The following is a 12122-nucleotide window of genomic DNA, read 5'->3' as shown; positions in this document are numbered from 1 at the left end:
CCCCCCCTGAAACCAAAACAAAGTAAGAAATAGTCCCTAATCTTCAACCGAGTGCGTCAAACTTCCTGACAAGAGAAAAAAAATATCGCCACCGGAACCCGCTTTTAAGCTGCCAACAAGTCGTGAAACCGGAACTCCGCCGCCGCGTCCATGTCTTCCGAGCGCTTCACTTGCCGTCGTCCATAAGTGTCCAAAAAAACACGGATTTATTGTCAGGGGGATTTCTGGGCTACTAAACTATCTCAATAAAAGCCGTGCAGTTGGCGGGCGCGCGCTGTTACGAAGTGGTTCTGCAGGCGCGCGCACAATAGGGGCGGACCCCGCTGTGACGTCGTCGAGGCTGCTTAAGACAATCCCGTTGCACTCTTAATTGATGCTCTAAGATAAGATGCTCCTTTTAGTCCCGCAGTGGGGGCATTTTTAAAAAACAGTTAAGAAGTTAGTCAGATCCTTTACTTAAGAAAAAGTTGTAATTCCACAGAGTAGAAATACTCTTGTTACAAGTAGTGGTCCTGCAGTAAAAATGCATGTTAGAAATCAAAATATAATTTAAAAAAAGTACCACGCGTAATGCAAGTACTCGTTATGCATCTCATTTAAGAAAAGTATTTTGATTGGATTATAATTATTGATGCATTAATCTGGACATCACGTTCAATTTTCAGTTGGTAAAAGTAGGGCTAATTTTATATACTGGTGGGTTGCTTAATCTATAAGATCTGTTGATTGCATTTTGTATTAATCTGGATCTGTAAAGTAACTATAGTAACGATAATAATGGCCTCTGAAATGTGGATAAGAATAGGTATAAAGTAGTGTCAAATTAAAATATACAAGTACATTACAAGTACCTCAAAATCATGGGTTAAGCAGTCTGGCTCTGGGGAAAAAGCTGTTTGTCAGCCTGATGGTTTGTGGGCGTTTAGAGCCGAGCCTAGTACTCCTGTGACTGATGCTTATCATTTGATTATCACTCATTATTTCATGTAAAAGCAGATTTTACTGTAGTAGTTGGTTGAGTTTATTGAGAACAATTCAGTACAGGACTGCAACCAATGGTTGTTTTAATTACGGATTAATCTGATGAATTTCTTCAATTAATTGATTGACTGGTTTGTTTGTTTTTTTATTTTTTAAATAGTGAGCAATGTCATCACGCTACCCAGAGCTCAAAAGTGACACCGATGGTTGTTAATCCAAACCTCAAAACTATTAGAAATAAATTAAAATAAAATCCTCCGATTTGTGAAACTGGAACCGTGACATGGGTTTTGAAAAAGAAAATTCATAATTTAAGCTGTCAAATAGTGGAGTATAGTATCTCCCTCTGAATTATAGTAGAGTAGAAGTAGAAATACACTGATAGTAATGTAACCATGCAGGAAGTAAACATTTTTTAAATCCTTGAGCAAAGACATTCAGACATTAATCTCCAGGGAAGTCAAGGATTCAGCCATCTTAACATCAATAAACACACTAAAACCACTGCATTAAATCAACACCAGCATTTAATTTTTTTTTCTCCAAAAGCATGTAAAAAAGAAAAAAAAAAGAAAGAAAATGCACAAAATGATTGGCATAGAAAGGGGAGGGGAGGGGGGGGGCGCTTACATTTCAAAATGTTACACTTCCATACCACAACTAAGCAACAGAGAGAAGGGAGAATAGAGGAGAACGACTCAGTCCGAGCGTCCTTTGCTGTAAGGCCACCTCAAATCCACAGGTCAAGTCTGTACAGAATACATTTTCAAAAGGATGCATACATTTAAGGTGTCTCGATGACGACAGCATTGAAAAGTAAGTCCACATCAAGATGAGCACAAAAATGAAACGACTCACAGGTTGTTTTTTTTTTTAACATCGACGACATCACACTGCAGTCGTTCACCTGAGCCGCTTGGCACCAGCGTGAGCTGCACGCCGCGTCTGCTCTGTTGCAATTCACAGATCCTGCAGTTGTACCTTGGCGCACTGCTAACGGAGAATGACAAAGACAGCATTTCTAGATATACAATACTCTTGATTTTAAAGCATATTTTTCTCAGGGATCCGGAGGATGACTTTTAAAAAAAAAAAAAAAAAAAAAGAAAGAAAAATATACAATGTTACACAGAGATTTAGAATTATTATTTGTGGATAAGAAGTGGTTAGATAGGGGGAAAAAAAATGGCTGCTGGTTGAGTTAAGTAATCCTATGTTAAAGAGTGGGCATCTAAACTAAGCAGGTTGCTTTTGAAAAGGCATTATGAGGAGATGTCTTTACACTCTTTGCACTCAAAAGGACTTGCTTGAAAAAGCAATAAGGTTAGCTATTTAATTCTAAGGCTTCTCAAAAAAAGAAAAGAAAAACAAAAGCCGCACATATCCATCCGTTCAAGTTTAGCTTTCTCTTCTGCGCGGCATGCTCAAATTCACAGTAAACCTTCAGTCACAAAACTACTTTGTGTCATTCAAGTGTCAGTGGTATTTAGACATTTTCTAAAAACAAGATATTTGAATGGCTTTAGACTCATTCTTTGAATAGAATGAAATATAGATGTGGAACAATTGTCCAACTGGGTTGATTTATCTTAGGTGTTAGAATACAATTTAATTAAAAAAAAGTGTCCGAGTGCAGTAGCTGCACTGCAGACCGAGGCAACATATTAAAAAAAAAAAACTTTGAATAAAGGCTATACTGAGTCGCTTTTCTTCCTCTCACACTAAACACTACTGTCACACTTTCCCCAGCAGGGGGTGCTCTGCACCGGGTTTTGCATGCAGCATGCAGGAGCACATCAGGGGACCACGTGACCAACCCTCCCTCAGCCACCTAGTGTAAATTCAAGATTAAGAAATAGGTCCAGGTGCTAAAATGCATTTAGCTAATAAGACAGGAAATGAGAACAGGAAGGCATTAATTTATAAAGGAAACCTGTCCACACTTACTGGATGGGACTGGGGGAGTGAATAAAATGATGGATGTTCAAGACACTGATTGGATTGGATCCGTCTACGTCCAGCTATATGAACACTCAAATACAGCAGGGAAATAAAACACCACAAGACGCCAACAACTGACAAAGCGTGACATGACGAAGGAACTGAATTGTGTGGTTTCCTGCAAGGCTCAAGCTACGTCCATCAACAACCTCATTAGTGACAGAGAAATGTAGTTGTAGTAATCGATTTCACCAACAGCTCCTCTTAAGGAGGTTTCATCCAACAGAGTGAGGGGTGTTAACGAACAAGGCCTCAGTTTCCCTGCCATTATCGTGTCTGGTGAGCATGTGTGGTCATATGTGCAAGACTACAGTACAGCAAGGTGGGGAATGTTCACTAATCACGAACTACAGCTCTACGTACAGATAGTATACAAAACACAATCTGAGAATTTCATTAAAATTTCAACCATCAATAAAAGCTCAGAGGATCCACTTATGCCGAGACATCAAATCCAAACTCAAGTGCTTCTAAAAACCCTTAAAAAGTGATTTGCTATGCATTAATGGAACGAATCATTCACAACACAAAAGATCAATACAGTCATAAGATAAGGCTATTAAGACCCAGTCATCACCAACATGCAAGGATAAGACTCAATAAAATAAGAACAAATCGTGGGATGAAGCAGACAATAATTAAACTTAACACAAAAATGTGAAACACAAGAGGTGAGCTGTTGCTGATGTGTGCTGTTATTTTACAGTACTCTGTACCCTGTTTGTTCCTCAAATATATGAAACCTAACAAACCGACATAAATGTCTGACAGCAAAGTCACAATACTGAGGACTGTTATTTTGATTTCTGTTTTGTTAAAACGATGCAAAATGATCTTTTATATCTCGGGGTGAAAATTGACCTGAGTGTATGCTCTACTGCGAAACATGGATGCTCTGTAACGCCTCGGATACATTTGCCTGAGCATACAGTTGACTTATTTAATAATAAAAAAAAGGGTGCAAATGTTTTTTTAAAAGAATAATTAAAAAGAAAATGTGATTTTTAATATCATTATACTCTCCATACTAGAGAGGCTTTTGGTCACAACCAACTACCAATTCCAAACAGGAAATTGGAAATTATAAAATGAATGAATATCAATTCAATTGAACCCCAAAAGTGGAATGGATTATGACTGTCCAGTCATCTCCATGCTGTTTGTGCATGTATCTGTTCTGATGGCATTTAAATAGCGAGTGAGCGTGTGGGAGATTAAACAGTGCCTCAGCATACGAGGCATGTGTTCATCGGGATGTACTGGAGGTGTTAGGGGGAGGGAAAGAAAGCGGCATGGCTGGGATGGGACACAGACATGATTTATGCCGTCTTTGTTATATTATCTGTCTCCTTGGAGGCCCAGAGCTCTTTGTGCTGTTTGCGTCCGAAGCCCTCGTCGTAGTTGCCTTTGCTTTTGAACAGCTGCTGAAAGTGGGGTTTACAGTAAAATTCGCCTTGAAGTGCTGCAAAGGTGCCAAGGCTGCGGGGGAGAGGAGGAGTGAAAGAGTTATATACACACACACACACGCCAAAAAGGAGAAAGTCAAGTGAACACAGAGGGAAAAGGGAGGCATGTAGTCACCTAAGTTTGGCGTTGCAGTGCTTGCAGCAGAAGCATGATGAATGGAAGACCAAGTTGTTGGCAACCAATCTCTCCATCGGGTAGACCGTTTTCTCACATGAGGAGCACACTTCCTTTTGGGTCTTAAAGCTGAAAGACTGAGCACACGAAGAGGCAAGGTTTATTACCAGGCGGCGATTTTGGGCCACGGTCCTCCGCACACAGAAGAACCATGAACGAGGGATGAGAATGGCGACGCATATTTACCTTAGATCGCTGGACAGGTTTCTCTTCAGTGGTGCTCCTGGTGTCCTGGATAAGAAAACAAAAATGTTACATTTAAACAAATGTATTCAGACATGTACAAAGACTCCCGTTATGCTTTAAATGGCAACAACAAATATTAGGTGAAATCACAGTCAAGTCCGAATCAGATTACAAGCAACATCCCAAGGTTGGAAGAATGTGTTTTTCACTGTCCTCTTATTACCTTTACCAGAGTGTTGTATTGTCAAGCTCATCTCTCAATGACCCCCCCCCCCCCCACACCCCTTTTTTTCTATTTGCTCCATCTGTCTCTTTGCACCCCTGGGAGAGGGATCAGGTGCCTTCAGTCTGGTCATGTGAGCCAAGCTGTGGGGAACTCTGCATGGGGGGCCGCCCTCAACACGGCAGAACCCGATGTCCAGTGAAGAAACTTCACAAGGAAATATCACAAGAAGTCCTTACAAATGGTGGGAGATTACGACACAACTGCCAGTCTTCCTCTTTGTAACCTAATCCATAAATGGATCACACACACACACACACACACACACACACACACAATCTGGCTGCCGCTTAACCTAGGGTCAACCGCATTTCCCTGCACGTTGCAGGTTCTCCGGCGCAATCGAAAGTCTTGCACCGAAGCGCTCAGCTGGTTAAGACGACAGACGGAAAAGCGTGCACCTTCTCAAGCTGGAGGAAGTTACACAGTAGGAATGACTAGGGCCACATCTTTAAGCAGGGCTAACAGGTAGTTCAAGCGGACAATTATCAGACGGAGACATTCGGACGGGGACACAGTCACTGCCATGGAAAAGAGAGTGTGTAGGGAAGAAGGGCAGCCTCTGTTTAGGCAGGGGAAAGGTCCACTGCAGACTTTGCTAAAGCCCTGTTATGTAAAGGCAGTTTGGCTGGAGCTGGAGGAAGTGGTGGAGGGGGGGGGGCGTTATAGGCTGCTACCAGAGTTGCAAAGAGATCAGAGGCAATTGCAGAGTCTCATTTTGGTCAGGTCTATTACTCTTTGACCAAAAAGTGGCCAATAATGAGTTTTATTTGCTTTCTTTTTCTTTTTACTAGTTAAAAAAAGTGATTAAGATATCTACATGTAACGTAGTCCATTTCCCAGACAATCAAGGAGAAGCCAATTCTTGAAAGAATATACAGACAGAGCAGTCTGTTTTGGCCACTATAGTAAATGTAAAACCTTAGCAATCACGGTTCTACTTAACTTAGTGTCCAGTCATCCTGTTTAGTGTGCATTAAAGCACACAACTCATGCTGACAAAGACGTACTGCTCACCAATGTGCAACATCTTTCCCAACCTAATACAACTAGATAGATGGATAGATAGACTTGCATGCAGTCTGCTATAATTTTTTTTTAAATTTTGACCCTTTTTAATTTCAGCACTTAACAGGGAAGGAAAAGCAGCACGGCTGTTTTGTGCACTTATGGGAACCGCATGATGCTTTTAAAACGATTGGCTCATTAAGTGAGGCCATGCAGCTTCCTGTCGATGCAATCGCATCCCAACCGTCTCCTCTTCGTCCCCGTCCCCCCGATTCCTCTTGAGCTCAGTTAATGTGCTAAAGCTAAAGCTAGCAGGTAGCACGTTAGCAGTTATAGAGCAGACTGCATGCAAGACCACTTCCTGGCCTGATGATCTTCCCAACATTATTTAACACCGTTGAAAACTTTGAATGTGTAAAGTTCTCACAAAACATTTTTCAGAGGGTTTTATATCAGCAGGAAGCTGGAAGAACAGTAGAATTAGGTAAATATAGGCGTCATTTGTACATATGAAATCATAAAACTAATGCAGCCAAAAATGGAAGTCTGATCTGTGACGGCAAAGTCAGTGTTTTTTTTTTTTGTGTGTGTGTGTGTGAAAAAAACAACAAAAAAAAAAACAACACCGCAAGATTACTTACCATGTTAGGGGGTAGGCATGCATTCCACACATACACAGGCTTCCTGGAAGACTTCAGATTAGCTTGTGCCATCTTGTCTTCTTTTACCTTATATGTACATGAGTCTCAATTGCTACCAAACAGCTTGAATGTGGTAGGAAGTTGCCGTGACACATCTGGCTTCCTCTGTCTCGCAGAGTACTCTCCCAGTGGGGAAGGCAGCAGCTACAGTCCGACTTTCATCCCAATAAATGACTGCTTATTCTGTGCGGATGCTTTAGCGAATAAAAGAGACAAATGGATAAGCAAATACGTGAAGGGGCTGGTTATGAGGGGCCTTTGTGAACACAGAACATGGCGTTTCATGTAAACAGAAATAAAAAGGAGGGTTTTTGTACGGTTAGTTAATTAGATATGTTCTAACTGCGAAGCAATTTGACATGCCAGTGTGTGAGAAGCCAGAGCCAGTTGGAGAGTCGTGTCTTTCTGAACAAAGAACACTTTCACACAAGTGGTGAAATCGTCTCAACAACAAAAGTTCAGCTCTTAAACCCGCCGCTTAAATTCCCCAACACACACACACACACACACACACACACACACAGCTTAACAGTCATTTCTTGAAGAACAAGTCAGGAACATAACCCCATTGTAAAACTATAACTTGCCGTTTTCATGTTGTTTTTTTTTTGTACAGTTTGAAAGAAAACAAAACAAGATGTAACTTTATGTCATGTGCTTTAGAGGTGCTTGGGTCGGTGGATTTGACCTTTTCAGCCACGTCAGCCGCTTCCCCCTGTTCCAGTTTATGTGCTAAGCAAAGCCACGCTACATATTTACATACAGACACGTGATCGTCTCATTTAACTCAGCAAGTAGGTGTTGAATATTCCTTCAAACAAGCATCTCCCTCTGTCTGATGAGTTTGGGTTTAACCTGTTGTGCTCTGTTCTGCCCCCTGAGGCCAGAGACCACCCACATGACAGTTACAGGACTTGAATCTTTCAACAAAAAAAAAAAATGGACTTTGAGGATGTAGTTAGGAAGTAACCTCAAAATAATAAGTCTGTGATGGCAGTTAAACAGACGGCATCTTGTCTAAACCTCATCGCTTACAAGAGCCATCCGCTGAGGTCAATCACATCCATTTAGAACGGTTACAACAACTCTAAAGAATATTACGAGGGCAAAAAAGGTCAACCTGTTCATAAAGAGTTCAGAAAAGGGAAGAAGAAACTCCTCTTTTTTCTGTTCCCAGTGATGACGGACAGAAGACTTCTTGACAAATCGTCCCGGCTTCACACTGGATCCTCTCTGAATTCACAAGCCCCTAGAAGGGCAGGCCGGCGCTGCGTTAACAAACGTCTTATGTCATTCATCCAAAACGAGGCTCCCCACTCGCCCCTTGTTTTTTTTTTTTTTTTTTTTTAGAAACGGGATCATTTGGGACACCAGAGGGGGAGAGAAGAAACAGAACAAATGTGAAGAAACTTATCCTTCAAAAACACAACCAAGTATCAGTTGTCATGGAGTTCGACCTAAAACTAAAATCATAGTACTGGACTGGAACATTTAGCACTTTTCTGGCCCGGGCACTGATCCAACAACTAAAACCTGCTGCAGGTTATCTGTAGAGGTCACCCTTGACAGAAGCTTTCCATCAATAACTCATGAACATGAAAAAGAAAGAAGCAAGTTATGTGGGAAAGATGCCTGGGAAGAAAAAAAGAAACGAAAAAGAAAACTCAAGATTGGTAGAGGATTAATCAAAAACGTTTCTGTGTTGGAAAAGTATTAGCTGCAGTTTTGACACTTGACTGGCTTAGGGGGGGGACTGATGAAAGCGGGATGAAACGGCCTTCAACGTGCATCCAGCAGACTGCAGCGTAATCACGTCGTCGGGGCGTTTGATCGGCCGCTACTTCTCTTCCCTTTTTGAGCTTCCTGTACGCAACGAGAAATCGACGGGGCATTTTTCTCTGCTTGAAGACACGGAATCGAATGTCTGCGTGTTTCTTTAGTCAGCTGATGCCAGACAGACACTTGTTTTTTTTTCTTCCCACTTCCCCTCTTGGGAAGCTGTAAAGATTCAGATTAAACCATTTAAATGATACATCTAAAAAAAAAAGGTGGGAAGAATTAGAAGACCAATTTATATTCGTATTCAATGAATTATTTTGTTGGGACTAAAACAACTAATCGTTCTGTCTATTAAATGTCAAACTACAATGAAAAAGCTCTTTAAAAAAAATTAAAAATAAGAGACGTCTAATTCAAAAGCTAAAACATCTTGTAAAAATCAGATACTTTTAATAAAGTCACAAAGCCAAAAACAATGTCTTTTCCAAAATGATTATTATTTTTTTTTTTTTAATCCCTAAACCAAATGGTGTTCAAACCTGCAGTGGTCATGAACAAACGCATGGTTGGTGCTTGGTATGCTGCAGCAGCTGGTCTGTTTATATGTCCTTCTTAAAAGTTGCAAAGAACAAAACTAGTGAAAGAATGTGTTGAAGACACGGAGCCTGTGTTGACTCGACATGAAGAGGCTGCTGCGGCTTTCTGCAACTCGCCGAAAGGTGGAGAAGAAAACGGCCTGCTACTTCTGATCAGACGCTATCGCACACTCCAGAAGAGGGGGGAACATTTCGCAACCAAATTGGCCCCCAGGACTGGAATTCAGGAAAACATGCCCCATCCAGTCTTCAAAAAGAAAAAAATGTACATGCAAATATTTGCTATGGGATCACAGAACATTTACATCACACAAGGACGGCTCCTTAACTCCGAGCTGAGACGTCGCAGACAAAAGGATTTAATGTTTTAGACTCCCACTCACCCCCAAATAGATCTTATTAAGTAGTTGGTGCTCAAAGATCAAATGCAGATCACTTAATTCACAGTGAGTATAGATTCCCACTGAGCTCTGCAGACTTCAAAATGTGACTCCTCGGACGGATGATACTGTGGGGAAACCCTACACGTTGATTCGAAGCGCTCTGCCCTACGGTCCTTTCAAAACCAGATAGCCTGCATTCGAGCAGTGCTGAAAGCCATAGAGATGCATTGCAACGCGAGAACATTGGTTGTTGTCCAAACATAACACCGACAAAAAGTATCCCTGAAAAGCCTTTAAGCCAACAGAGAAACCTTGACACCTTTTTGAGGCCTAAAATAAGCTTTATGTTCCTTTGTTTCACGCAATCCGGCCTGACTGTATTTCTCATTTTCCAAGTAACGCCTAACTGTGATACAGTACATGATTGGGAATGGGAAAGAAAGGCACAGGTACGCGGCTAGTTAAAACCATTAGGCTGACCATTGCAGCCTGCGACCTGCTGGCGACCCATTTATTACCGTTCTGCACATCTGACAGCAGGAAAACAACATATGGCACTTCCACAGGCCCAACAAAATCAGGTTTTAAGTGTCGTTAATGGTTATTGTTTGACAAAAGAGCATATGGTCAAGCTAAATAAATGGTATTAGTCCTCACTGCAGCTTTGTATAATGTTCTTTGTCTAAATCTGCATAATGGAGGGGGGGTCCCCCCCTTTATTTTTTTAGAGAGACAAATCAAATTGCAACAACAGCCTCTCAAATCCACCAGGATACTGATGTAAATCAGCCAGCAGAGCAGTGTGTCAATCTGTGCTGTCAACTCTGACTAAAATTACAGTCAGGCTGCCCACTGACAGCGGCAGGAAATGAAAGTGACCATATACACTTACTTAAACCGTGTCGCCATATGCCAGGGCGATAATGACAGACTGTTGTAAGTGTGGTGCCCTGGATGGATAAAAAGTGTTTTTTACTAGACCACAGAACAGTTTGTACACTACTCAACATCACTAAACACATGCAACTCATTTGTATCATATCATGAAACACGTGGTTTCTTAAAGCAGCGGATATTTCATCCACTGGTATCGCAGTGGTGAAACATTTTTTTTTAGAGTATACCAACACTGCATCCTGAGGTACAACCTGGATACGTTTTGAGGATAACTGCATATGCTAGATGGAGGATATGTGGCATGTAAAGACCCCCATTAAGGTTTCTAAAATCAGTCTGCACAAAAGGAGGAGCGGCTGAGAGACAATCAGAAAAAACGGATACAGTTATGATCATGTCCATGGCGATGGGAATAACCAGGAGCTCCATTTATCTATGAATGTCATATCTAAAATACAAATTTTAAACGTAGGATGCATGTCAAAAAACAGGATACTAATGTGAAAACAGGATGCTAACTGAATTCAAAACTCAATCTAAAATGGGTTTTCTGCTTTAGTTCAAGTTTTTAATATAAATTGAAATAGTTTTTTGTTGTATTAAATCTATATTCCAGACTACTTCAGTCTGTACATGCTCGCTGTACTAAAGACCTACAGCCAACACAGGGGACGTTGGAGCCGACATTAGGCCAGGTACAACAACAAAAGCACACTAATCTGCTCCGGGTGGGAACTTTAACTGCTGGTCGAACAAACAAAACACACACACAATAAAAATCACGCCACATATTACAAAGCCACAGCTCAATAGTCGGCTGATAAGGGAGGGCAATTAAATTAATGATCCCTTACACGCAAACACGGCTACACAAATTAAATGGGTGTGTTTTTGTGTGTCGAATGTATAATTCAGTGAGATTAAAAATCCCCCTTTTGATATTAATTAGCCATCAAGCTAGCTAACTAACGGACGTTAAAAAAAAAAAAAAGGACCGGAGCACCGCCAGCATTTATTGAGAGGAACACGACGACCGGGCGTTGAAATTCTCCTCATATTCAACACAAAAGCCTGCTTCAACGTCGCTCTCATCTAAAATAGAGCTAACCGGGTCCCGGTTAGCTAACCCCCGTTAGCGGGTGGACGGACATCATCGCCTCATCACACATAAAGGAGCAGAGAGGAGAGCGGCGGAGGGGAGGGAGGGAGTGAGGCTGCAGACACGAGCGGCCGATACAATAAAACATAAACCACTCACCATCTGTGCTTCTTGTCTGCAACACGCTGGCCGATAACGTCTGTTTACTCAGAGGCTGGAGGCTGATATTTGCTCTCTCATTCGGTTTCCTGCGAGGCTTTTGTTGTAGACGTTGTTGGCCCCGGTGCCGGTGAGTTTCTGCCTCGAACCTCCGCTCCGCTTCACGTCTCGGTTTTCAACAGAACGGCTTTTTTTCTTTTTTTTTCTTCCTCCAGCAGGATGTCGCACGCTATTGGTTCTCGTCTGCTACTAATGCGTTCAGGATCCGTCGGACAAGTGATGACTGATAAGTGAAACAAGAATGCCACTGTCGAGCTTTTATATAAATATCACCCCACCCCACAACAGGCTTCGCTATTGGAAGTAGTACTAGGATATTTTACATTAGAAAAAGTAGCATTACCACAA

At 41.6% G+C, this 12122-nt stretch overlaps 1 protein-coding gene across 2 annotated transcripts; it reads right to left on the bottom strand.

Annotated features, from left to right (window-relative positions):
- Positions 1–1857: 1857 nt before the first annotated feature.
- Positions 1858–12002, bottom strand: limd2 (LIM domain containing 2). Of its 2 annotated transcripts, none has more exons than XM_034539618.1 (4): positions 11715–12002; positions 4810–4854; positions 4564–4700; positions 1858–4461 (listed from the first exon to the last, which is right to left on the bottom strand). In XM_034539618.1, the coding sequence occupies exons 1-4, from the start codon at positions 11715–11717 to the stop codon at positions 4302–4304; spliced, it is 345 nt and encodes a 114-aa protein (XP_034395509.1). In that variant the 5' UTR covers positions 11718–12002; the 3' UTR covers positions 1858–4301. The 2 variants fall into 2 exon arrangements, with proteins under 2 accessions (XP_034395509.1, XP_034395508.1); XM_034539617.1 differs by lacking the exon at positions 11715–12002 and adding an exon at positions 6742–7316.
- Positions 12003–12122: the final 120 nt, after the last annotated feature.

The sequence above is a fragment of the Cyclopterus lumpus genome, chromosome 8, assembly GCF_009769545.1.
Source record: "Cyclopterus lumpus isolate fCycLum1 chromosome 8, fCycLum1.pri, whole genome shotgun sequence".
Classification (NCBI taxonomy): domain Eukaryota; kingdom Metazoa; phylum Chordata; class Actinopteri; order Perciformes; family Cyclopteridae; genus Cyclopterus; species Cyclopterus lumpus.
This window is presented reverse-complemented; position numbering and strand designations above follow the sequence as displayed.

Bases quoted from the DNA above. Each gene is read 5' to 3' on its own strand.
- limd2 (XM_034539617.1), bottom strand. From the start codon at position 6,813: ATGGCACAAGCTAATCTGAAGTCTTCCAGGAAGCCTGTGTATGTGTGG. The intron at 4,701-4,809 runs GTAAATATGCGT...TCGTGTGCTCAG, and splicing joins AACCTGTCCAGCGATCTAAG to TCTTTCAGCTTTAAGACCCA. The intron at 4,462-4,563 runs GTGACTACATGC...TCTCCCCCGCAG, and splicing joins CACTGCAACGCCAAACTTAG to CCTTGGCACCTTTGCAGCAC.